This window comes from Emys orbicularis, chromosome 16 (genome assembly GCF_028017835.1).
Source record: "Emys orbicularis isolate rEmyOrb1 chromosome 16, rEmyOrb1.hap1, whole genome shotgun sequence".
NCBI classification, from domain to species: domain Eukaryota; kingdom Metazoa; phylum Chordata; order Testudines; family Emydidae; genus Emys; species Emys orbicularis.
In genome coordinates this window covers 9061535-9088630 of record NC_088698.1, presented here as the reverse complement: position 1 = coordinate 9088630, position 27096 = coordinate 9061535, and the positions used below count along the sequence as shown (strand labels likewise).

The following is a 27096-nucleotide window of genomic DNA, read 5'->3' as shown; positions in this document are numbered from 1 at the left end:
AAGATGGTCAACTCATTTCCTGTGCTATCTGCTCTGTCTAAAACAGGGCTGGTGCATTGGGGAGGCCTGATCATACGGAGAGAGACACTGGGACAAGCCCAGAAATCCCAGGGAGACTGGACAGCAGGATAACTATGGATTCTGCAGTGGCAGACACCATTGAAATGCCTATAAAACAAGTAACCCTTAGAAGAATTAGACAGTGGTTAGGTGCAGCTGTGACACCTCGGGCTGTGACCTCTTCAGACCTCCAGTTGGGCCTAGTCAGAGTGGGAATGGGAGATCTCCAGGTGAATCCCAATTATTGCAGGTCTGATGTTCGCCCTTTTGTCCGAGGTCAGTACTGAACATATGCCTCCATATGGCGTTAAGGATGTTAAAGAGGCCATCTTTTGGATAAGAGCTAAAGCTGAGGTGCCGACCCCTCATGGTCACTAAAGGTCTGGTGGTACTTAGTCTCAGAGTGAAGGTGTTAGTCTCAGCTAGAATCTAGTGTGAGTAACTGTGTTCTGCCTACCTAATTCCCCCCCTGCCTTTGTAACTGGGTGCCGTGTTGTTCTCTTCCTGAACCATTGTGTAACATTGCACATGTTGTTAAGAGGCTGCTGCGTGGTCCAGAGATGGCGGTATTTCAGGATAAAGCCAGTTCCCTTTTGCAGAGCTTTGGGGATTCTTTGGAAGAAAAGGAATGGTGCAAATGTGGAGTTTATTAATAATGGGTCAAGTAGTGAGGGTCTTGCTCAGGACAGTCTCCCTCTGAAATCAGTGAATGTTTTTCCTGAGTAAAAAGTGAGTAAGAACCTCAGGGTTTTGACCCACTACTACAATATCATATGTAAGTGTAATACCGAAAGACCCTGGTCGTCAGCGAGCGGGATTGAACCTGGGACCTCTGAAGCTAAATGCATGAGCCTCTACTGCATGAGCTAAAAGCCACATGGACTTTAGCTAAGGATGTAGAGGAGACTCATTAATCTCTCTCTAAGTGGTCTCAGTGCCACTAGATGGGCCAGAACACCACACCCAGGAGGTGTGTGGGTTACATAAGGGATACAAGAAGTCACTAAGACTGCACCTGGCAGAAGGTGGCTAAATTGCATCCTAAGCTTCCTTGATCTGTATTCACCTGGGAAGATGCCTCAGATATTAGATACCATCCATCCACTGCTGTTTTCTGGATACATGCTCGCCCTGTGTATTTGCCGTCTGTCCTCAGGGTGGGCTATAACCACAGCTGAGTGTGCGCTGTTCGGGGCAAAGCAGCTGTAATGGAGTTAATATAAAAATATACCCTGGAAGTGGGGAGAAAGGTCTGATGAGAAGCAACCTCTCATCTAACAGGGTCTCAGCAGGCTACAGGGTAGAAATAGAGCACAATTCATTCGTTGCCAACTAACCTTGTTCTATTTTTGACCCTCAGCCGGAAGAGAATTGTCACATCCCATTTCCTTTTCATGTTGCCAGCATTTATATTGTTTAACCCTCTGGGTTGTTTTTTTTCCTTTTCCCTCTAAGGCCCGTTCCTTAGCTAGATAGAAACATGGCAATTTTAGGCAGTAACGGCCTAAAGAACAGTAATGCCACAGTAAGAGGTAGACTGGTGTGGAGGATGGAAGTTGTTTTACAAAGGATTTCGAAATCTGGCGTCATTCTGTACCTGAATGAAACCCAACATTTTTTAAGTTCTCCATGAAGGAAAATTCTGGAAAAAGAAAATCATTTGGGGAGCAATCAAAACATTCAGATTTTGACTTTTTCATTTTGTACTATGATATACATAATATTATAAACACATTTAAAAAAAAAATTAAAAACAAAAAATTGAAACTCTTCTTTCTGGAAGTATTGAAACAGGACGTTTCGAGATCAGAATGGCTTTTCTGGTTTTCCTCTAAAACTAAATTCCAGTATAAGTTACTCACGTTCGTAAAGTGTTTTGATTTTGAATCTGACAGAGTATGGTTCTGTTGAAGTTTCACCTACCGGCCCTAAAAAGGCAGACTGCTTAGGACTAGTCTGACAGGATACTGTCGTGTTTTTTCCCTGAGCGGTTACATTTGTTTTTGTGCCTTGAATTCCACCTATTCAAATGACCGACCTGCTTTATAGTTGAGAAACCCACTAGAGCTGGGGTAGCCAAAATCCTGTGCGTGGATCCATATGGCCTGATACATTCTACAGTGTGGGTTGTCCGCTTCAGTGCAGATGTTCTGCCAGCAGGCAGCATTCCAGCCAGGCTGCCGTGCCCAAGAAGGGAGCATTGCATGCTGGGGCTTTATCCAGCTGCAGCTCTGTGTCAAAGATGGGAATGACTTCAGTGTGCTGTCTGATGTGTTTAAGGTACTCCGTGCAGTCTCCTGCAAGCGGGAAGGTCATGTGCTCTAGTGATATGGGTGAGTGATCAGGAGACCTGGGTTCTATTTCAGACTCTGCTATTGATTCACCAAGTGGCTTTGGACAAATCACTTGACCTCTTGGTGCCTCAGTTTCCCCATTCATTAGGTCCTGTTTGTAGAGTGCTTTATAGAGAGTTTTATCATTTGAAAATACTTCATAGCAGCATCATTAAATTGCCAGGGAGGGAAAAATTGGAGCACACCCTGATTTAGTGTCATGTGGTTGAGCTGGGGCTTGATTTACCTCCGGCTGCTCTTACTGAGGTCCATGGCAAAGCTCTTCTTTACTTAATTGAGTCCAGGCTTTAGCTCTGGGGCTGGTGCAGCTCATGATGATTCACTGACCAAAAATAAGGGACACTTGAGAATATGCAAGGTCTCGGTTCCCCGGGAAACAACACAGGAATACTTCACCTGACCACACAGAACTCTTGGGATCCTAGGGGGAGTGAAGAGGGTAACCAAAGGCAGAAACTTTCTTGGGTATGTTGAACCATTGCCTATAAAGAGAAGAGCAGATGTGGGCAGCCATTGCTACTGTTCATGGCAGCCAGTGTTTGTTCTGCTCGCAGTCTGATGACTGGGCTGCTGAGAGGAAAATGTACAGCCAGTAAGTCACCAGGCACCAGTAATGATATGGAACATACTGATCACATGAATGAAAATAGAATTTAGTGTAGTAATCCTAACCCAAGTTTAAGGCAGGTGGAGGTGCTGACAGGAGGCCACAAGATCACTGCACCTTGCAACTCATGATCCAGCAGGGCTGAGCATATATTTATTGGATGTCCCCACAGGAAAAAAGAGCTTGACTGATGCCCGAGGAGAATTTCTCTACTGACGCGGTGTTGCGGTGATGTGACTCTTTCTCTCTTTTGTTTTGTTTGTTCTGCCCCCCGAAGTCGCCAAGGACTCTTCTCTCTATAGAGGGGACTCTCTCTCTCTTTCTCTCTCTTTCTCTCTCTCTCTCTCTCTCTCTCTCAGCTCTTTCACGGAGACCTTACTTTTGTCCTTTCTTGTTTGCTGACTTGCTTAATCTATAATAAGACATTCATGCTGACCATAGCTTCTGGTTGCTCTTTGTGTATTGGAAACCCAGCTGGGGAGAACATTCTACGACGCCGTTTCTGAACCTGGCCAAACCCCGACCGATGACAAGGGGAGTTTTGTGTCAGTAAAGGCTTTAGGGTTTGGCCCGATGTCTGTATTCCTCTAACACCCTCTGTAGTGAAGGGCATGTTCAGAACCTATTCAGTACCTTTAACAAACCCTTATTAAATACAAAGACACGGCTCAAACTGCTAAGCGCAGCCACCGCAGTTACTTATTTGTTAATCCAAAATCTTAGCATAATTCCTCAGATGCATTGTCTCCTCCTCAGGGCACGGGATCCACTTATTGTTCCGTACAATGTTCTCTTTAGGGAGGCTTTTGTTCTTTGCATTCATATATTTAAAACGCTCCTTTATCGCTTAGGAAGCTGTTCTCACTTGGATCATTTGTGATCCCTGGGTTCTAGCTGCAAGAGCAGCCGCAGCGTGTGGGCCTTGTTCCATCTTGGGGAACTGCCCCCCGCCTCTTGACATGCCCTGTTCACTTCTAGTTGGATGTGGTGTTCTCCACGTCTTCCCCAAGACTACCGCAGAATGCTGCTGTGTGCTGCTCCCTGCCAGCCCCACGGGCGGTTGCGTTTCACTGCTATGTGCAGCCTGGGATTGCCTCTTTCTATTGGTGTGTAAAATGCTTTGAGATCCTTTGGCCTGACTGCATAGAAAAGTGTGTTGTTACTTCTGATCTCTGACATTGGTTTGATCCTAGGTAATGGAGAAAAAAGACTGGGTAGTCGGTTCTTCAGCATTGCAGACCGTAAACTGCTACCTGGTTGTGACCGGAGCAGAGGGTGGCAGCTCCTTCTCAGCCTGAAATATTCCCCACAACAGGAAATGCCACCTGAGAATGTGGAAAACCCAGAGAGAGAGTGAAGGAGAGTCACTTACAAACTACCCTGTCGTCCATATTATTGATGGTGGTGGGTGATTCTGCCGGAGGAAAGCTGACGGCAATGCCCCAGGGCAAAGTGAGATGGGAAAAGAAACCTATTTCTCTTGCATAGCCGAGAAGAACACACTTTCTCTCTCTCTTTCTCCTTCTCATGCACACAGAGCTCCCCTCCCAGCTCATACTGGCACAGACACCTATAGCCAACATATGCTTTTCACCCACTGGGACAAGTGCACTCACAGAGGATTTTGGCTGCGTTCTGCCCGTTCCCAGCAGCATCCTAGCCTTCTGGTTACTGCACTAGGTGTTGCTTACGGCATCGGTGCAAAACATTAGATTTCCAAGCTCTTATTGGTTCATCCAAATGAACTGCCAGGAATCCGAGCAATCAGTTCTCTCTCTTGTCAAGGCAAGGGAAGTTCGAGAACACCTATTGCCAAGCAAACCCCCTAGACTGAATAGGTGAATGGGCTGGGACTCAGAAGATCTGGGGTGAAATCCTGATACCAGTGAAGTCAATGGCAAAACTCCCCTTGGCTTCATTGGGGCAGCTTTTCAGCCCTGGGTTGTATCCACAGCTCTGCAACTAACCTGCTGTGTGCCCTTAGGCAAGTTCCTTGACTTTCCCTGTGCCTCTGTTTCCCCTCCCACACTCCTGAGTGACGTAGTTCTACCAAAGTAAGTACATAGTGTAGACCTGGCCTAGGTGTCCATACAGTACCTAGTTCAATGGGGTCCCAGTTCCGGTTGGGACCTCATTGGTGCAACCCAGAGCTGCCCGGCAAGGGATGGAGGACCAAAGGAGCAGTTGCCCCAGGGCCCCCAAATTGAATTTGAGGGAAGGGCAGCCTGGCCAAATCTGAGTTGCGCTGTGATCCCGTGCACCAGGTTGCAATGTCCAGCCCTGCAAGGACAGGAGGTGCCACTGCGGAGTGAATACAGAGCGTGCTTACTCCCCAGTGCCCCCTTTCCCCAGGCCTCCCCTCTCATTGGTTTTGCCCCCTTGGTTTCTTGATTTCAGGGGGGAGTATTCGTTTCCATAGCAGTCATTTTGGAAAAGGGGGGGAGCCCTCAGTTTCAGATGTTGCCCTAGGTCCCCAAAATCCTCTGTGTGGTCTTGGTGCAACATGCATACAAATAAACAATAATAATAGCCTTGGAGGCATCAATAAGAATAATAGGTCTTGATTGTGCTAACGAACAGAGGATAAAAGGACGTATGGTCCATTGGTTAGGGGCACTAGCCTGGGACTCAAAAGATGATCTGGGTTCAGTTCCTGGCTCAGCTTGACTTCCTGTGTGACCTTGGATGAGTCACTTAACCTCCCAGTGCCTCCGTTTTCCATCTGTACAATGGGGATAACAACCTTGCCCTGCCTCATGGGGGTATTGTGAAGGTAAATACACTATCGCCCGGGAGGGTGTTCAGATATTACAGTAATGGGGGGCCATATAACTACCAAAGCTCAGTCCCTGCTCTGGAGAGTTGTTGTATTCTGTCCTTGTGATGTCAGCTCTTATGTACAGCCCCAGAGGGGTTTGTGACATGCACAATAGGTAAACTGTGCCTCAGAAGCAGGGCCCCAGCTTGGCAGGCAGGAGTGGGGACAACGCAATGCAGAATGTTCACAGTGGGTTTGATGCATGTGTTATTCTGCATGTAGCACGTAGGCATTATTTTACAGTTGTCTTTGACTTTGAATGGACCAGATTAATGATGGGTGAGGTTCTGTATTTCATCTGATCAGAACCCTTTCACATGTGCATAAAAGCCAAGTTAGCAAAAGAGCAATTTCCTCCTGGTAGAGGTGACAGATGGGAATTTCAATTAAAAATCCAACCCCTGTTGGGTTTGAATTCTGTTGGAAATATAAAGTGGAGGCTTTCCCCCCAAGGCTACCCGGTGTTTAGAAAATATCCCCGGGAAGTGGTGTAACATCTTGGGTGCTGGAGGGCTCAACTTCATTCCATAAACGAACTAGAAACTTCTGGAGTGGTTGGAAGAAAAAGAAATAAAACTGAATGCTGTTTTACCTCATTTATACCAAAAGCCACATGCCTGGGGAAAACCTCCTGAAAGTTAATTTGCTGTGGGCATTTCTCTTCTTTTTAAGCTACGAGTGGCTTTGTGATCAGGGCGCCTATTGTTTTGAGTGCCATGTTCCTGATTTGGGGCCTGATCCCAAGCCCACTAACGTCAACGGGAAGGCTCTCACACTGCAGCGGGGGTCCGACCTAAGATACGCAACTTCAGCTACGTGAATACCGTAGCTGAAGTTGCGTATTTTAGGTCGGCTTACCTAGCGGTGAGGACGCGGGAAAGTCGACCGCTGCCGCGCTGCCGCCGACTCCGCTGCCGCCTCCTGCCGAGGTGGATTTCCGGAGTCGACGGCAGAGCGATCAGGGATCGATTTTACCGCGTCTTCACTAGACGCGGTAAGCCGATCCCCGATAAACCGATTGCTACCCGCCGGATTGGCGGGTAGTGAAGACAAAGCCACTGACTGCAGTAGGCTTTGGATGAGGCCCCAGATTTGCAACAGGAATCGTTTTTCAGTGCTCGATGTTGTCAGGGGAATAAAGATCAGACCTACATAGAAAGAAAGGAATTGTCAGAGCAGATTAGAACAATGGTCCATTTAGTCCAGTCGTTTATAAAACCCTAACAGTGGGCAACTAAATAATAGCATTCTTACGGAAGAAGTGTCTTCCCAACCCTGGGCTGTAAACAGCTGGGTTATGTCCTAAATCATGAGAGCTGATGTCATTTACACATTTTTATCCTAGCTGGTTTGACTGGATTATATTCTTATAACTCATATAAATATCTAATTCCTCATTATCTTTGTTTTAGTATTCATATTGCAGTAGCGCTTAGACACCTTATTGGAGCCTACTAAATAATTATCCTCAATGATATCTTGTGGTGATAAGTTCCACAAGTCAATTCTGCATTGTGGGGTTTTTTTGGTTTTTTTTTGTTAAACAAAACCAGTATTTCTTTGTGTCACTCTTAAATTAAGTCTGATCCAGCATGGGTAACAATTGCAATGTTTTTTTTTCTTGCAGTACTTGTCTCTTAGCACATTAATCCTCCAGTCTTGGAAACATGAGTAATTTTACATGTGTGAGTAGTCTCACTTCAGTGGAATTCACTGTGTAAAGTTACTTACACGCACAAGTGTTTGCAAGATCAGGCTCTCAAAGCATCAAACTACCTCCCTGAGAGCCACATCAGTTTGTTGCTTCCCACTTATGTTCCACTTAAGCAACAAGCCCCCCGCCCAACCCCAACAAAGCTATTCTAGAATAACCACCATCAGCCCTATATTATATCCCCTTTCCTTCCAATCCTGTTTGTAAACTAGGGCCCCTAATTTGTTTTGATACATTTGTATATTAAGAGCACTTTTTGTTCTTTTTTTTTTTTTGCTTTTTGTTCTTCTAGATTCATAAATTCATAGATTCTAGGACTGGAAGGGACCTCGAGAGGTCATCGAGTCCAGTCCCCTGCCCGCATGGCAGGACCAAATACTGTCTAGACCATCCCTGATAGACATTTATCTAACCTACTCTTAAATATCTCCAGAGATGGAGATTCCACAACCTCCCTAGGCAATTTATTCCAGTGTTTAACCACCCTGACAGTTAGGAACTTTTTCCTAATGTCCAACCTAAACCTCCCTTGCTGCAGTTTAAGCCCATTGCTTCTTGTTCTATCCTTAGAGACTAAGATGAACAAGTTTTCTCCCTCCTCCTTATGACACCCTTTTAGATACCTGAAAACTGCTATCATGTCCCCTCTCAGTCTTCTCTTTTCCAAACTAAACAAACCCAATTCTTTCAGCCTTCCTTCATAGGTCATGTTCTCTAGACCTTTAATCTTATTCCATTGGACAGCATGGGGCAGAGGGCATTGTGTATAACTCAAATGCGCTCTGGCTAAACGTTCTCCACTCTTTATTGGGTCCTACAGTGGCTGGTGTTGGGAGTGGTAGCACTCCGCGTAGCGAATGATAGGGTTAGGAATATGTCTTCCCGGCAGTGCAAAGGTGTAAGCTGGATGATTATCACTTCCCTACCTTGGCCTAGTGAGGACTTCAGCTTCCTGCCAGTTTTAGGAATTGGGCTTTTTTACGTTGCAAAACTCCCATTGCTTGTCGTCGAGCTAACACAGGGTGATCCTTTGCCAGTGTGGGGAGTTTCCAGTTCCTCCCCTCAACAACCCCCCCCCCCCTTCAAACTCTTGCAAGTTTTCAATCCTGCGGGAAGCTGCCCAGAGCCAGTCCTGTATCTAAGCAATTGGCAGAGGGTAGCAGTGGTTGCCTGCGGCTCGGGTTCACCCCCCATGCGGTAGGCAGGGAGGTTTTGCTCTAAGGCTGAGCAGTCTGAGAGCTCTGACGGGGATCAAGCTGCGTGTGGCTCTGGGAATGAAATGACTAATATTCCCCACCCTCAGTTTCAGGGAAGTGGACAAGTCCCAGAAACCTGTGCCAGCCGGGATGGAAAATGACCGAGTTTTCAATGACCTGTGGGGGAAGAGCGACACACCCGTCGTCCTGAACAACCCCTACTCGGAAAAGGAGCAGGTAGGCGCCGGTGTCTTGTGGGGTGATTAGTTGGGGTGGGAGCCGGTGTAGAAGCATAAGATGGGCTGCAATCCGCTTGTAATTTGTTGCTTCTCACACCCGCTTGCCGGGTATTGGTTAATGGTATTAACCTCATGTTTGCAGAATGGACAGAGAGGGAAAGTGATTTTTCCCCACCTCAGTGGGATCGCACCAGGGATAAGGTAGTGTGTGGAATTTCTTCTGGACTTATTGGGCCAAATGCATTCTCAGATGGGACCAGTGTCAGAGGCAGGGCTAGAACTTGGCAGTTCCTGGCACCCAGCCCTGTGCTCAGACCATCCCATTCCCATGGCTCCCCCCGCTGTAATTCGCGGTAGGCCATGCGGCAAAGAACACTTTCCAAAGGGAAAAACAGATGAACATTCAAATGAAGAAGTCCAGAAAACCAGTATTGCCTCTGCTCAGCTCAGTCACTTCCTGAAACAAAGGGCCTGACCTCCCACCCCCTTCCCGGCCAGGAACCATCGGCAGGGCAGGCACTTTTTGATGGAGTGCATGTAAGGCTATTTTTCTTTCATACCTATATTTATCGGCTCCTGCCCTCTGGGCTGGCGTTCGACCACTCTCGCCAGCCCAAGGCTTATTAATCTTTTCTATCCATTATTTATATTCCAGTAGTGCCGGTCAGGATCAGCGCCTCGCTGTGCTAGGTGCTGTACTAACAAGTAGGGTGACATTGTCCCTGCTCCAAAACATTCACAGTACAAGAGAAGATGTCAAATAGCAGCAATCGTCACGGTCCTTCCACCGAGCCATGATCCGGCCCTGGGCGGTGACACGACTTGTTATCACATAGGGATTCTGCAGTAGAGTTCGGAACGTAACTCAGAAGTCTGGACTCCTAGTCCTGTTCCCTACCTACTAGATCATTCTTTCTAACATAGCCTTGTTCTGTGCTGCTCTGTCCTACCCAGGGTCTCCATCGCTTGGTGCACTCCCTGCTCATTGAGAAGTGACTAAGATGCAGGGGTACTTGGCACCTTTGTGGAGAGCTTAACTCTCCACTGAGACCTCAGCGCACTTTGTGAAGTGACGCAGTGCAGGCAGGCATCGTGGTGGACAACGATTTAGAAGTGTGGTACCTCCTTGTGCCTCCAGGAAATAAGGGGCCCCGGGAGACCTTTCTAAACATCTCAATCTGTTCCTGGAGTTTAAACCTCTCCGGGATGGGGGACACCTGCCAAAATTGCAGGGTAATGGGTTGGTTTTTTGCTCTGTCACATCTGCTATGATCTTTCTAAGGGCAAGATCCACTGTTGAGTCCCTAAATAAATATTTTTAAAAATAGACTGTAAGGGCTTTTAAATGTTTATTTATACAAAAAACACCCCAGTACACAATCTAGGGGGGCGTGCACACACGAAATGCAGCTCTTACCCGAGGTTCAGACCGAGGAAAGCCAGACAGTTCAGAGTAAAGTCTGAAAATCTGTCCTTATCTCCCCCAAATGCAGCCCCATATTGCAGATGATCTGGTTCTCAGAACAGCGTAGCTGATCTTGCCATATGTGCTGTAATATTTAGGCACAAGGAGGTGAGTCCAAGAACTATGACACACCTCACTCGGTTGCCAGAGTGACCTCCCTGTTTCAACCTGACTCTTTCCGCTTAGCTGTCGGTGGGTGCTGTGACTCCTCTTCCAGCCAAGCTCAGGTTACTGATTTGGTCCTTTCCCCTTGCCTGGAAGCACAGTCTTTCTGTTTTCTTTGCTAAGCTCCTTGCATGGGTCTGTGACTATAAGCACTTTATAACCTTCTGTGTTCAGAGCTTAATTTCTCTCCGTTAGTGCTGCTACAATCCCCAGTCTTAAGCTGCTATTAAACTCATTTTTTTCCACTAGATGTGCAGGCTTCCCTTTTATCCTTCTTATCCCTATCGTTATACATCCTCCTCCACTAGCAGTTTTGGTCTCTCCATACGCTTATCGCTTCCGCATCTCCTCTCCCTCCCTTCCCTGCCCCCTCTCTCCGCTACAGCCAGACTTAGAACTTCTGCTATGCCATTCAAGGCTGGCCTGGGTGGGTTCAGGGCCGGGAGGGGTTGCATCTGAAGGTGTACCTTACAGCCGGTGACAGCACCTGCCACTCAACTCCCCATCAATATAGGTTAATTGGGACCTACAAGAGGATCAATTAACAAGTGGAGGGCTAATTAGAGGGGGAAGCAACCCCAGCCCCAGGAAGTAGAACGAGAGCTCCAATTGTCTACTCTGCCCTAGAACCACTGCTCCTTGGGCCACTCTGAAATGCCCTCTGCACTAGGCCATGTGGAGAGGGGAAAGGCAGCAGCTGCAGTAGAGACCCCCTTGTGCCAGGGGTATTCCCTGGCTGTGGGGTGCGTATACCTGCACTACGGCCCTTATGTGCCATCACAAAGGGATAAACTCCCCTGTTTTTTCCACACACCCAAGCAAATCAAACACTCAGGGGGCTGGATTGCATTCTCACATCCATATGTAATAACCGAAGAAGGATCACTAATCTGCACACTTAGTACTTATGATAACATGCTCTGTTGTAAAAAGTCTTTTGCATAATGCATGTGCGCCCCTGACTGCGACATTAATCTCTCCATTTGTCCCACGCCTGAGTCGCTAATATCACCGCTACCTAATTAAAACATAAAAGGCGCTAATATCACCTCCCTGACAGAACCCCGGATAATGTTTGGTTTCAAGCACGCAAGCCAATGAGGCTGAGTGGAGAGGCAAAAAGCACTTCGCATTTTTCTGCTGGTCATCAGTTTCTTTCCTGTCGCACTGCACACAGTTGCCAAGCCAAGCGAGAGAGCCTCTCTTGGGTGCTGTCTCCCAAGCCATTAGAGGGCACATACTGCCCTGTGTCCTCTACGTAGTGTTACACTACGGCATAATGTGTCTCTGTCTTTTCACATATGCTTCCCCACTGCATCTAACACATTCACACACTCCTTCAAGTACTTCACTAACCCCACAGAATTCCCCAAGGAAAAACATCAAGCACAACAGAGTATCTGAGGTGGGCTGAAGCTTGAACAGCGGGATCCAAATTACAAATAACCCAAAGTTCACTAGTGCTTTGCAGCTGGTTTTTAGTTGGGCCACTGCTGAAGATAGGACCATTTGTATAACTGCCTTTATAATGCTCTGTGAACATGCGGGTACTTCAGCTCCATGGTTCTGGTTAAAGATCTGCTTTCCACATTCAGGAAACATGAATTTCACAGTAATGCATAAGGTGTTTGCTAATTCGCTGCAGTGTGTTATGTCTGGTGGGGGTGGGGAGAAACCTTAATTTTGGGAGGTTTCAAGTGTCAATTTTAATTAAAGTTTTATGAATCCTGTGGCTGTCATGGGAACTTCATCCCCAGAGAAATAAAGGGCCAAATTCACATCTCAGTGCATTTCAGTGGTGCAGCTCCGGTGAATTCAGCTGGCATGCAATAGTGTTGCTGGCTCACAAACGGTTGAGATTTGTTGAAGGAAGCAGGTGTGTCGGAAAGAAGATTACAGCGTGGCCATCCCCGAGCATTCCAAAATCATGAGTCAGGCCCCCAGAAGCCGTGAGATTGGCTTAAAAATCCAAGATTTTGAAAATAATAAATGTTGGGGCTCTTCTGATTTGCCTCCAGATTTTGAGCCTTTAGGGTTCACATTTTCAAATTGTATTCTGCAACCATGAGGGCTAGAGACACGCTTTAAAACAATGAAAACAGAGACCGTCATTTAATCACGTGACTCCAGGAGCTGGGGAGACCACACACAGCCCAACAGAGCACAAGCAGGGATAGCGAGAGACTCCAGAGCCCGTGAGAACTAAAGAATATGGTACAGTAGTATCAGATGGAGTTCCCTTTCTCCCCCCGACACGTACACATGGAGGAAGTTACCAGATGATGCACCATCCTGTTGTCACTGAAGTGAGTAGCAAAATCCCCATTTTCCAGGGTCAAAGACACTTTTAAAAACTTAACTTGTCAACGGTTTTTGTGAAATTGCCACCGCCCAGCATCTAACTAGTATAGTATATTCACATGGCTGCTGCTATCTAGCCTGCCTCAGGAACCCAGCCCAGACACGGCTTCTCTTTCATATGCTGCAATGTGGTTTCAGAGCATTCCTAAAAAAGAAGCGTGAGAAGAAGCTTTGGCTTTGCTGTTCTCTATGAAACACTTATGCCTTTCTGTAAAGCAGACACATTTTCACCTGGAGCAAAGTGATCTACCAGGACATTCAGGGGCAAATGCTGCTCTCAGTTGCTGGAGCCGTTCCACTGAGAAGAGTGAGGTTGGCTTTGGATTTTCATCAGTGTGACCGAGAGCAGAATTCTGTATAGTGCAACGAAATGCAGACCAGGCTGAGGCCTGAGTAGAAAATAGGAGCTCTCGTTCTAATTCCTACCGCAGCTTTAAGGGCGGATGCTGCTGGAATGTCTCATTACTTGCCTTCCCTGGTGAGTTTTAGAACATAAGCCCTTTTCTTGTGGTGGTCAAGTGATGGCTGGGGGGTCCTTCACCAGTTATCTCCACAGCTATCAGGCCTGTCAAATGTGTCAAGTGAGTGATTGCCTCTAAAGAGTGAAGGCAGTTTCCTTGTCTGTATTTCAATGTGGAAGGGAGGAAAAGTTAGATCGAGGAGAAGCAGATGAATCTTAAGTGACTAGATCCTTTAAAGGGCTTTCTAATAACATTGGATTCAAATATTTAATCTACAATCTATATCTACAATTTAATTCTTCATATGGGTTCCATCATTTTTCTTCCAGTGTGTGCTCATCGGCAAAGCTAGTCGTGTTGAAACACGGGCTTCCTTCATCACAGCTCATCTCTTTCCCCCATTTAGTGAGGTCACAATGCCAAATTTGTGCCATCGCAACCATTTCATGATGTGTGATGATGCCATGAGCATAGGATTACAGCTTCTCTACAGGATCACGGAGAAGGAGCATGAATATCTGCATCAATAGTAAAAAAGAATATGGAAAAATGCAGAACAGTTTTTTTGTTTTTTTAAATGTTGGTATAAATTAGCTCTGGTCTACACTACAGCATTAGGTTGACGTGAGGCAGCTTACGTTGACCTAACTCTGTAAGCCTCTACACTAAAACATCATTCCCGTCGATGTAACTTGCCCGCTATGCCGACTTAATAACTCCACCTCCACAAGAGGCGTAGCACTTTGGTTGATGTAGTGAGGTCGAGACAGTGTCAGACACTGTGTTGCTTACATTGTCTGCTGCTGGCTTTCAGAAGCCATCCCACAATGCCCCACCCTGACAATTAAATCGATGCAAGCACTCCCGATGAGGACGTGCACCAGTGACACAAGGAGCATAGTGTGGACGTGCAAAAGCAATTTAATTACTGCGGCGGCTGTACATTGACATAACTTGAGTCAACATAATTTTGTAGCATAGACATAACTTCAGAGTGGGACCTGAACCACAAAGTTCAGATCCAATGTCTGGATCCAGATCCAAATTTCCCCAAAGTTTAGGCAGTTCGGATCTATTTTACAGCAATGGGCTTGAGACGCCAAGCTTTGTTCTGGCTCCAAACTTCCCCAAAACTTGAGTGGATTTGGATAGGATGCCCCAGTTTGGGACCAGAATCTCTTCTCCATGGAACATCCAACCAGGTCTTAGTAATACTGAGTGATGACACTGCGATCTGCTGAAAGATCTAATTCCAAGATGAACAGGAGTACTTGTGGCACCTTAGAGACTAACAAATTTATTAGAGCATAAGCTAGCCCACGAAAGCTTATGCTCTAATAAATTTGTTAGTCTCTAAGGTGCCACAAGTACTCCTGTTCTTTTTGCGGATACAGACTAACGTGGCTGCTACTCTGAAACCTGTCAAAATTCCAAGATGGGATATCTCCCCCTTCCAAGAGCAATCTGGTGTGGAGCTTTTGGCATCTTCATGGAGTTTGTCTGCCAAAGCAGATTTCCTCTGAAGTTCACTAGAACTATTTTTTCCCTGGTGTCACTCAGGATCTCTGCAGGCCAAGTATGTTCATTGCTGTGTCAGTACTTGCACAATGAGGTTCACTCCAAGATCCTGGCTTGGCACACACCTACATAGGATATCAAGGAGCGAGATGGGAGTGGTCCAAGTGTACATAATTCAGAAGTCCTTTCACTTCCTCCCTATGCTTGTCCTTAGCCCTACATTTCTCCAGCAAAAACGGGCACTGGGGAGGCCTGCTTCCTGTTCATTCCCTTACAGTAATTGTCAGATATTAAGACAACCTTCCTTGGAGTAGTCAAACGACCGGCACTGGCTTTGGTGCATTTAAAACCATGGCAGATAATACACTAGTGAAGGTAATGTAGGGGGAAAATCCCACATTGACAGGGAATGGACTACATCAGGGGTCGGCAACCTTTGAGAAGTGGTGTGCCAAGTCTTCATTAATTTAAGGTTTCGCGTGCCAGTAATACATTTTATATTTACAGGGGCCGGCGGACAGATCCCCAGACCGGCAGCGGGCTGAACAGCTCAGCCCGCTGCCGGTCTGGGGTTCCATCTGCTGCCCGCGCTGCCGGTCTGGGGTTCCGTCCGCTGGTTCCTGCCAGACGGGGTCCCAGCCACCGGACCCGCTCAGTCTGCTGCCGGCCTGGGGTTCCGTCCATCCAGGCCAGCAGCAGGCTGGCAGCAGAGTGCCACTAAAAATCAGCTCACGTGCCGCTGGTTGCCGACCCCTGGACTACATGAGCTAATAATTAATTTCCATCTCTAATTTCTATGGCTCTTTGCTCTTTCGAGGTTAGGCTTCTTCTGAACAGAGTTAACTTTACAGCTATCCAGAGTAATTTTTTTTGGTGTGGGCAAATATTCACTAGGATGTAGGTCAAGACCACACAATTCTCACCAGGCCTCCATAGGTGAAGAAGTCCATTAATCCAAGATCCACCTGCTGTTACATCCTACACTTCTCCTGTAACTGATCAGTGAGCCATAGTCTGACACATCATCATTTTTTCTCTCCTCCAGCCACCGCCATCTAGCAGACAGTCCCCAACTAAGAACTTGGTGAATGGAAGCCCGTCTAAGTGCCCACGGTTTGCCAAAGTCAAGAACTGGGAGACTGGCTCGGTGCTTCATGATACCTTACATCTCAAGACAGCCATGGTGAGTGGGACAGAGTGTTTTGGCCAATGTTTTCTGAGTGCAGTTGACCAAATCAATGTCTCTAAACCTGATTTAACTGGAAGAATTAGAGTTGCTTTGAATAAATGAGCCTATCTTGTGTGCTGCCGTGGCGTCTTCAATGAGCTGCTCTGTCGTGGGCTAGACTAGAATGAATCAAAGAGAGGCAACTGAGCTCTTTCGAACCTTCAAATGCTGGTGGAACATGAGGGTGGGGAATGGGGATGATTAGAATGCACGCCAACTGCATTATCCCTCTTTCAATCCCGGTGTTCTCTTTTCTTGGCAATAGCTTGTGGGGTAGACTTCTAGGCTGATAGGTTGTAGATTCTGCAGGGAAATGTTGCAGAGGTGTTTACCCCTAGAGTAGGGGGAGATATGGTGTAAGGGAAGGTCTACTGTGGAGATGGGAAAGTAAGGTATGGAGGTGGGTATCTGTTACCTCCCAGCAGCTGACTGTGGCTGGATGTAAAGCATTTGCCTGCTGCTGGCAGAAAGGAGGATGCAAAGCTGATGATACGTGATTGTTTCCTCCAAGGATTTTATGGAGACCGGCTTGGGGGAGAGAGGACGAACAGAGAGCTATAACTAAGATTTAGGTTGGACACTTACGAATCCCACTTGTCCGAGCCACAGTTGTAGGTCAGGCATCCCTCAGTCGTATGCCTGAGATCAGTGCCAAAAAAAGTGCAAATGTGAAAGCAAACACACTGGAAATATCACCACTTGTGCCAAATCCGGAGCTGGCATTTCACCAGCGTTAGTGCAGCCCGTCCTGTTGGCCATGTCAGTGTAACCAGTGGTGCATCCAGTAATCTATGGTTCATACGTGGCCCTTCTGTCCTTGCAGGCCAGTGCGTGTACAGAGCAGATCTGCATGGGCTCAATAATGACGCCCACCCAGCATATCCGGAAGCCAGAAGACACCAGGACAAAAGAGCAGCTGCTCTCCTTGGCTAAGGACTTCATTGATCAGTACTACTCCTCCATAAAGAGGCAAGTCTTCTGGCACTCGCAGGTGGTGCTGCTGGCGGGTTTTTAGCGGGAGCTACGCGGTGCAGTAAAATACCTCTGACTTGTTACCGGCAAAGCTGGATGCAAACTCAGACGTGGTGTTGTGATCAAATTGCAGTGCCCAGAGTTAGCCAATAGTCGGATCACTAGCTCTGCGTGCCCCAGCTGTGCGCACTCCCAAGGGCCAGGCCATTTGAAACCTGTGCTGGCCTCCAAAGAACAAAAGACTGCAGACATGCATTTATAGGTCCAGAATGGTTCTGCTCTATGTCGGACAACCTTGTGCTTCCAGTGGTCTGCATCTGTGCTCTGTGTGTGTGTCTAGCTGGGTACACAAGCAGGTGTACATGCACATGAGCATGTGGTATACTGATCTGTCGAGAGATTGTAATGCACGGGTGCAGCCAGGGAGGTTCCCTTCCGCAGAATTTCATCCTACAATGTAAAAAGCAACAGAGGGTCCTGTGGCACCTTTAAGACTAACAGAAGTATAAGCTTTCGTGGGTAAGAACCTCACTTCTTCAGATGCATCCTACAATGTGTCATCTCAGAGTTTGACCCCCTGGGGCAGAGGGGAACTTTTGCCCCCACAATTATCATGATTGGTCCAGAGTTACCTCCAGCTGGCATGTGTGTACGTGTACCAGGACCAGACTGCATACTTGTGTACAGACAGCATCCGGCGCTATCCGCTGCCCTACGAATTGGAGTTGGTCACTTCTCCTTTCCCCATGCTCACAGGTTTGGCTCCAAGGCCCACGTGGAGAGGCTGGAAGAAGTGACCAAGGAGATTGAAACCACAGACACCTACCAGCTGCGGGACACAGAGCTGATCTACGGAGCAAAGCACGCCTGGCGTAATGCATCCCGCTGCGTGGGCAGGATTCAGTGGTCCAAGCTACAGGTAAGCAGCAGACTGCTCTGGCGACAGCTGGCAGGTTGCTCTTAGAGGGGTCGATGGGCATGGAAGGTAAATCAAGGGAGACACGGCTGTTTCTCTGGATGCTAAGGATACGGTGACTCATGCTTGTGGCTCTGGGCAATACATGTAAGAAACATGCCACCCTTTCATCTGTGGGTGCAGGGGCTTCTTTGGAGGCTCTGGGAGGAGAGGGCTTTGGAAGGAAAGGTGCTCATGGGGGAGGGTGGCGCATAGATGATGGTGGCGGTGTCTGCATTCGAAACTGCAAAGCAGACTTCGGAGGTAACACTATCATCTTCCGAAACGTTCTGGGTTCTGGGCTCCTACTTGCCACATGCTACTTTAAAAACGGTAGCCTTGCCGTGGATGGAGGCCACGGGAGGAAAACTCTGGTGAAGTCAAAGAAGCTATTCCAGGGTTGCATAGAGCCCCAGCCCCAGTGCCCTTTTGGCTCAGGGTTGGAGCGGGGGTTGTTTGAATGCATTGTTTCCAGTGACGTTGGGCTGGGGCTGCAGTCTGAAGCCATACTCCAACACACACACACACGTGACGCCGTCACTCCAAAGCTGATGAGCAATTTCATACAGGGTCTCAGCACGGTTTGGAGCTGGGAGGCCAAGCCTCTCTCTCACACAGTGAAGCTTCCTGCTTCTTTTGTTTTAATTAACATCTGGGGGAGCACTTGGCTGTGGAAAGGAAAGGACTCGCTGCAGCCAGGCATAGTGCAGGAAGATGCTTGCAAGCATCCCTGCATGGCTCTGCAAAGGAAGGTCAGTCCTAGATTACCTTGGCACTCGCCCCCTTCCTCTGCCATGCCACTGCCCCTCAATCACTGATCTCTCAGCCCTGGGGCTCACTTAAGGAGAGACTGCGGGAGCCAGAGCTGATGGTGGCTTTGGTTGGCTGGACACGTCTGTTGCTCTTTATGACCCTGGGGACTGCAGTAGGCTGGGAGCAGGGAACAAATGTCAATCCTGGATTTGAGTTTGGCTCCCCGCAGTGGAGAGGGCTGAGGTACGAGGTGCCGAGATGCTACAGTGGCAGGGAGCATGTATGTGCTAGACACTACTTACAGCTAGCTAGATCCTCGTCTCCTGTAATGCGTCAGCCCCTCGGGCTTTCCAGTGGGCTGGGCCGGCTATGGAGGAGACGCAGGCTCATTTAGGAATGAGAGAGTTCTGCAGACCAACCCTCTCGACTGTTGCAGGTGTTTGATGCACGAGACTGCACCACAGCCCATGGGATGTTCAATTACATCTGCAACCACATCAAATACGCCACCAACAAAGGGAACCTCAGGTGAGTCCCCCCCCTCCCCCGGGCCAAAGGAGGGAGCTCTGGGTCTCAGCTGGAGGGGGCTGTTAATTGTTTAGATTTGTGTTTATGGCTTGGAGTGAGAGTAGTGCTCTCTTCCAGTCACCTGGCCCTGACCTCAGCCACGTGCCCGGGGAGCCTCTGACCTGCCATGAGACGGAGACTTGGGGTTACAGGCTCCTTTGTGCTGCGGGTTTCTGCTGCAGTTCTAATCGCACCTTCCATGTGCCCTGCCTCGCCTTTTGGGTAGCTTCTGCACAACCGCGTACTCCCTGAGATCACTGACTCACCACTCAACTGGGGGGTGGACGTGGGCTGAGCCACCAGCCCAAGCGTGAGGACAGGCTGCCTCCCTGCCCTGGCCGGTTGTGAGCTGCTGTCCCAGGTTCTACAAGAACTTGGGCCAGACTGAAGAGCCTTCGAATGCAGCATGCAGGCCCGTCCTTCACCTCCCTCCGGCAGAATGCTACCATGTGCCTGCAGCCGAGTCTCTGGAGAGTCCCGGGTTCTGAGCTGGAGTGTCCGGCTGCCGGGGGCAGGAGCTGCTGAAGGGAAGGAAGGAGTGTCCCTCCTGTCCACCTTGCTTGCTCGCCCTTGGGCCAGTGTCTCTTCCAGCTGTAGAGAAGCAATAAATTAAACCTCTCGGTTGCCCCTCTACCCACTCCACCTAAGGGCAGGAAGTAAAACTTAGCCCCCGGGCCCACCTGGGCTACAAATGCTGAATTCTGCCTCAAACCTGTGTGTGTTTCAGAATGAATTGACCCCGTGTCCAAGCGATCAGTATCTTAGCAATCATGATACTTAGTGCTTGTGATTCACAAAGGTGGGAAAATATCAGAGGGGTAGCCGTGTTAGTCTGGGTCTGTAAAAAGCAACAGAGAGTCCTGTGGCACCTTTAAGACTAACAGATGTTAGTCTTAAAGGTGCCACAATACTCTCTGTTGCTTTTTAAAGGTGGGAAAGTATCAGTAGCCCCACTTCCCAGCTGAGAGAACCCAGGGACAGAGAGACTCAGTAACTCTGCCCAAGGTTATGGACTAAATCAGTGGTGGAGAAGGGAACAGAACCCAGGTCTCCTGGTCCTGTGCTCTACCTGCTGGGCCCCTCCGTCTCTAGTGGCTGGGCTGTATAGAAACATACAATGTATTTCTCCTCCTTTCTCTTGCTCCTCTGTCTTTCCCACTGGATGGATCTCCCCCTCCGCCTTATTTACTGGGGGCCTGTTTGATCTATAGGCTCATAGGTCACTGGAGCGAAGGGAAAGCACTGAGAGGGAGATGAATTTGCCAGGGAAACAGAACTCTCCCTCTGCCTCCGCTACCTATTTGCCCCACCTTGGTACCTGGTCTGCAGACTGGACTGTTCATCTCGGGGGCACACCCACATTCATAAGGCACAATGGTAGTAGCTGGAAAATCAGTTGGAAAGGGGGCTGGCTCTTCTCTTTTCCGGGCATGCACGGAGGTTAATCTGGTCCCAGGCATGTTCACAAGCACAAACCACGTGGCAGAAAGCGTAGTGGCTGAGGTGCTGTGAATGCTGGCAAGGGCTGTCCATCATCCCAGGCAACCCCGCTCAATCTCAGGAACAAGCACATGCCCTCCCGGCTGCCACCTTTCACATCACTAACGCCAGCGCCATCCCGTCCGTTCCTTTCAGGTCTGCTATCACCATCTTCCCCCAGAGGACAGATGGCAAGCATGACTTCCGAGTCTGGAATGCCCAGCTCATCCGCTATGCTGGCTACAAGCAGCCAGACGGTACCATTCTGGGAGACCCAGCCAACATGGAGCTCACAGAGGTAAGCAATGAAAAAAATCCATTCTTCCCAGTCATTGTAGGTCAGTGGCCGGGCCCATAGGGGAGTGCACCTCTGAGCGCCTCCTGAGATGCTCAGATAGGATGGGGACAGCTGCATATTATACTACAGTGTTTCAGTCCACCTAGGACAGTAGTTCTCAAACTTTTGTACTGGTGACCCCTTTCACATAGCAAGCCTCTGAGTGCGACACCCCCCCCCCCTTATCAATTAAAAACACTTCTTAATGTATTCAACACCATTATAAATGCTGGAGGCAAAGCGGGGTTTGGGGTGGAGGCTGACAGCTCGCGACCCTCCAGGTAATAGCCTCACAACCCCCTGAGGGGTCCCGACCCCCAGTTTGAGACCCCCTGATCTAGGAGACCCACTCTGATTTGCTTTGCTTTTCCCAAGACAGGTCATGAGATGCTCTGTAGTACCACTAGAGGGACCCTTAGTATTGCCATGTGAACTTGTATTTGTGCTTGTGTGTTCATGCACCACTGCCCTCTTCAGGGTGGACTCAGAACTTCTTACTTGTGATTCATAGTCTCTGTACTGCTACAGACTAACAACACTATAGCTCGGACAGTGGTTTGGAGCAGGAGGTCCAGGTTCTAAACTCGCTGTCACCTGCAGGTCCCAGGTGGCTCATGGCACACTGCCCAGTGACAAGTGTGAAGTCCTAAGAGGCCGTGGATTTGTTCCAATAGCCAGTCTCTGTGCACCATAATGAGAATGTGCCTATCACCTACTGCTTGATCGCAGAACACTCTCCAGTGACTCAGCCTGAACTCTTAGCTTACACATGGCTCAGACTGAGTGGAGACATCCCTTATTAAAAAAAAAAAAGTACAAGAGACTACGGTTGTACTTAGCAGCCTACCGCTTTGCAACCCCCACATCCTGCCCACAGCGCCTGAGAGACAGTCACATTGCTGGGCAGCCAGGTTGGCGAGAATATTATCGTGAACTCTGTTTGGCTGCAGATCTGCATCCAGCAAGGGTGGAAGGCACCCAAGGGGCGATTTGATGTCCTGCCACTCCTCCTCCAGGCCAACGGCAATGATCCGGAGCTCTTTGAGATCCCCCCGGAGCTGGTGCTGGAAGTACCCATCAGGCATCCCAAGTAAGCTAGAGCACATCCGGGTGCCGCTGTGGGGCAGGTTCTGCAGAGTTCTGCTCTGCTCGAACCACCTACGCCTGCTCACAGTGCACTACGTGGCCTTGCCCGGGGGACCCCCATTCAGACCTAGAGTCCCACCAACCTGGAGCCGTGCCCATTTCTGCCAGTTGGTGCAACCCCTAGAGCTTCCTTCCATGCTGCATGGAAAACTGGCCCAGGCTTGAAAACCAGTGACCCTGGTCCCTTTCCCGTGGAGGGATGGCAGGGCTGCTCTCGCATCACTTCAGTTTCTCTGGTTCCTCTGCCCTGAGCCTCCTGCCATCCACCTGTTCTCCCCGCCCCTCCCCACAACTCCCCTGTTGTGTGCGCCCCTCCTGTGTGCAAAGGAAACGGTGCTGCCATCCCCCCAGGGCCCTGCTCTGCTTCCTCGTTCCCAGGAGTGGTTCCGAATGTTGGTGAGAACTGGCTCATTGTAGTAAGACAAAGCTGCCTTCGGGCTTCTGTGGAATGACTGTTAGGGGCAAATCTCCCCCTTTGTTCCCCTCCCCGTGAGCATCCAGCAACCCGGCTGACCCCCCTGTGTGCTCGGCAGGTTTGCCTGGTTTAAGGACCTGGGGCTGAAGTGGTACGGTTTGCCAGCGGTGTCCAGCATGCTGCTAGAGATCGGAGGCCTGGAGTTCACTGCCTGCCCCTTCAGCGGCTGGTACATGGGCACTGAGATCGGCGTCCGCGATTACTGTGATAACTCTCGCTACAACATGCTGGAGGTAACCCTGCCCTCGGCTACTGCCTGCTGCGCCTCAGGGCAGCGGTGGGGCTGGCGGGGGTGCTTTGGGGTGTACGGAGCTACCGGGGAGCAGAGCGCCAAGCTGGGCGTGTCCCTGCTTTGTGGGGGACGGTAAATGAAACCAAAGGGCTGCCTTAAATAAGCTCTGAAGATCAAAGTGAATTCCAGCCACGCTGCCACATCAGGGCGATGTTCCCAGGGGAGCCCTGGCCCAGCAAGTCCCTGGTACGTCACCTGCATGATAGTTACTTGGGGTGGGAAAAGAGGAAGAAACATTGGTACTAACCACACCCAGATTGTGGCTTCCCCACCCCGTGCTGGAGGAGTCCCCAGGGGGAACTCTGATGCTGCTCCCCCACAGAGGTGTACTGTGCTCCTCCCCCCACACCCAGCCACCTCTGCTGCTTCCCTTGGAGGCCTGGGGGTGCCCCACAGGGCTCACTCCTCTCCTCATCCTCTTTCAGGTGCCCTGCCCCCGGGTGGGCACTGGTAGGGAGCCGTGCCTGCTGTCAAGCTGGCCTTCAGTGGCGCAGGGCGTGGGGAAGCAGGGCACAAGCCCCAAATTGGCTAAGCACTGGGGCGCTTTCAGTTATGCTTCGTTATCCTTGCCCCTCAGAGTCCCAGCAGCATAAAGATACAGTTCCTTCTTGTTAGGGCCTTTTTTCCTTTCCCCCTTTGGTCTTTGAGCAGCAAACTCAGCTGATGAAAGGAATTCACTTGCATCACTCCTCTTCATGGTGGGGTAAGAACAATCAACGAAGCCTTTTGTCCTCTTCAGTGTTCCACGATAGTTCATCTGGTGTCGATGGACCTTGCTTGTGGGGCAGGACCTAATGCCTTCTGTTGGAGCTCCGCGCTTTACACTCGTTAATGTCTCTCTCCTGTCTGGCGATTTTCACAGTCACAGAAGCTTGCAATACAAAAGGCTCAAATGTTGCCTCATACTCTGGGGTACAGATGTCACAAGTGAGATTAATGCAGGCAGCAACTCACACACATTCCATAAGGTCTAAACACTAGGCACTGTTTTATAACGAATGCCTGTTTTAACAATACTACCACACAGGTGAACCAGCCAGATTCCAGCTCTGTATTTGTCAGTATTCAAGTGAGGCATGGGGCCCCGCTAGGCAGCAGTTCTGCAGAAAAGGACCTAGGAGTTACAGTGGACAAGAAGCTGGATATGAGTCGACAGTGTGCCCTTGTTGCCAAGAAGGCTAACAGCATTTTGGGCTGTATAAGTAAGGGCATTGCCAGCAGATTGAGGGACATGATCATTCCCCTCTATTCGACATTGGTGAGGTCTCATCTGGAATACTGTGTCCAGTTTTGGGCCCCACACTACAAGAAGGATGTGGAAAAATTGGAAAGAGTCCAGCAGAGGGCAACAAAAATGATTAGGGGGCCTGAGCACATGACTTATGAGGAGAGTCTGAGGGAATTGGGATTGTTTAGTCTGCAGAAGAGAAGAATGAGGGGGGATTTGATAACTGCTTTCAACTACCCGAAAGGGGGTTCCAAAGAGGATGGATCTAGACTGTTCTCAGTGGTAGCAGATGACAGAACAAGGAGCAATGGTCTCAAGTTGCAGTCGGGAAGGTTTAGGTTGGATATTAGGAAAAACTTTTCCACTAGGAGGGTGGTGAAGCACTGGAATGGGTTACCTAGGGAGGTGGTGGAATCTCCTTCCTTAGAGGTTTTTAAGGTCAGGCTTGACAAAGCCCTGGATGGGATGATTTAGTTGGGGATTGGTCCTGCTTTGAGCAGGGGGTTGGACTACATGACCTCCTGAGGTCCCATCCAACCCTGATATTCTATGATTCTATGACCTGGGCATGAGCTGGCATCTGGCCTGCCAGCATCACACCTACCCTCCCTGCTGGGATCGCCCACAGTCCCTGTGCGAGGCTGGGCACAGCCAAGCCCTGACTGTTCAGGAGGGAACCAGGCCACTGGGACGAAGTTCAGTGAGACAGGCAGGTCATTTACTCTGACCCATACCCAGCAGCCATGCCTCCCTTCACGGAAGTTCTCCATCAGATGCGGAGGTGGGGCTTGCCCTCCCTTAGCTCGCTCTCTGGGGCAGAGGCCTTAGGACTTCGCTTTGCGGCCGGTACTGAGTCCCCGCTCACCGATTACTGCGTGTCTTTGCAGGAAGTAGCCAAAAAGATGAACCTGGACATGAGGAAAACCTCCTCACTGTGGAAAGACCAGGCGCTGGTGGAGATTAACATCGCTGTTCTGTACAGCTTCCAGGTACCAGAGGGGCAGGACTTGCTGCTGGAGCTTCAGCACAGGCATCCCCAAGGCTTTGGGGTTTGGGATGGGACCGGCGCCTGGTGCTCCGTCAGAAACTGGCTTGGGAAGGGGCGGTAGGGAGATCTGCCCCAGGGCCACAGCAGCTAGTGGTTTAACAAACATGCTTTCGTGCGACACTGTCCTGACATGGAGGTGAGGGTGACTAAAGTCTGGGCTGTGTTGCTCAGGAGGGGCTATTCCCCCTTTGGGGCCTCCCTAATTTGGGGTTGTTCCAGGTGCCGGGGTGGCCCGCAGTGGAATTTAGCACACTCAGGCCAACACAGACAGGTGGTGTAGGGCTGTCTACATCAGCCCTGTGCAAGCCTTTCCCTGGGGGGATTTCCAGCTCCTTTACAGGGCATGAGTGGCACAAAAAGGGCCAAGGATCTGGCCCTGAGTATCCACATTTGCATTTAAAGTGATTTGCGATTTTGGCTCGTCCAAGCCAAAACTAGTGATTGGGGCAGAATGCTGCTTGGCACCGGGCGAACCAGGAGACTATCTCTCTGCCTTAGTGTGTCTGCTCTGGGAGGGCAGGGGATACACATGGGCAATATCTCAGTCTTAGGCAGCAGCATCTTCCAGCAGCTGTTTTCCTTGGAGTTTTATACGGGTGAGCTGGGAGGACAGCCCTAGAGGAAGGGAGCAGCGGCTGGTCCCCAGAGCTGGACACCAAGGGTAACAATCCCCTTTGACCAGCCCACAGCAGAGCTTAGGGGGTTCAGGGTCCCTCCTACCTGTCAACCAGCTCAGCATAATCAAATGAAGGGAAGTTCCAAAATGAGGGCTGTCTTCTCAATCAGACCCCTCCACGGGGCCCTTCCGGATTGTTCCTCATGCCCCATTGCCACTGACAGACGCCTTCCATTGGAAGGAGGAACTGAGCTTTCAGCCTTTGACTTCTCCTAGACAGAAGCTGTTTGTTGTCCTAACGTCCACTGCAGTTCTTGGTGGGGATGCTCCTTTTTAGCCCTCACGGCAGACTCGGCTCCCAGCCCGGGGTCCTAATGCTGCCTCCCGACTCCTGTCCTCACTGCCCAAGGAGCACTAGCCTGCAGTTCTACTGGCTGTCTTCTCCTTCCCTCCAACAGAGCGACAAGGTGACCATTGTGGACCATCACTCAGCCACAGAGTCCTTCATCAAGCACATGGAGAATGAGTATCGCTGCCGCGGGGGGTGCCCTGCTGACTGGGTCTGGATCGTCCCCCCGATGTCCAGCAGCATCACCCCAGTCTTCCATCAGGAAATGCTCAACTATCGGCTCACGCCCTCCTTCGAGTACCAGGTACTATCCATAGCCAGGCTTCTGCCGGTGCCGCACGCCCTGCCCCTCGCACACAAGGGTACCATGATAGACAGGGGCAGCAGGATCTACGTCTCCTCCCCAGCTGTGGACTGGCTCTGTATCCCAACCGTTGTCTCTCTGCAGAGCGGTGGTGCTTGTTAACAAGCCTGATTGTTACAAGGCATCAAGGTATAATCAGAGTCAGGTTTGCCGACCCCCGGCACGAGTTGCCTTCCCGCAAGGGGGTGGCTCTTCGCATCTCTGCCAGAGCCTGGAGAATCATCATGGTCCCATCTTGCATCCTTCATCCCAGGGGAACCTAGCAGAACACTTTCAGGAGCTCATCAGCCCTGTTCCTCAGTCAGCCGTGGGGGGCTGCTGTCGGCCCA

General features: G+C 49.7%; 1 protein-coding gene across 2 annotated transcripts in view; it reads left to right on the top strand.

The window, feature by feature from the left end:
• The window catches only part of NOS1 (nitric oxide synthase 1), a 59082-nt gene that overhangs the window by 6604 nt on the left and 25382 nt on the right, over positions 1-27096 (top strand). Inside the window, exons 2-11 of one of the 2 annotated variants that reach the window (XM_065417934.1) lie at positions 8863-8986; positions 16004-16141; positions 17010-17155; positions 17915-18077; positions 19303-19394; positions 21069-21210; positions 22200-22339; positions 22929-23103; positions 25278-25379; positions 26513-26707. In XM_065417934.1, coding sequence (XP_065274006.1) covers positions 8863-8986; positions 16004-16141; positions 17010-17155; positions 17915-18077; positions 19303-19394; positions 21069-21210; positions 22200-22339; positions 22929-23103; positions 25278-25379; positions 26513-26707 — 1417 coding nt within the window. Of the gene's footprint in view, positions 1-8856; positions 8987-16003; positions 16142-17009; positions 17156-17914; positions 18078-19302; positions 19395-21068; positions 21211-22199; positions 22340-22928; positions 23104-25277; positions 25380-26512; positions 26708-27096 lie in introns of both variants that reach the window. The other variant, XM_065417933.1, reaches the window with a different exon arrangement.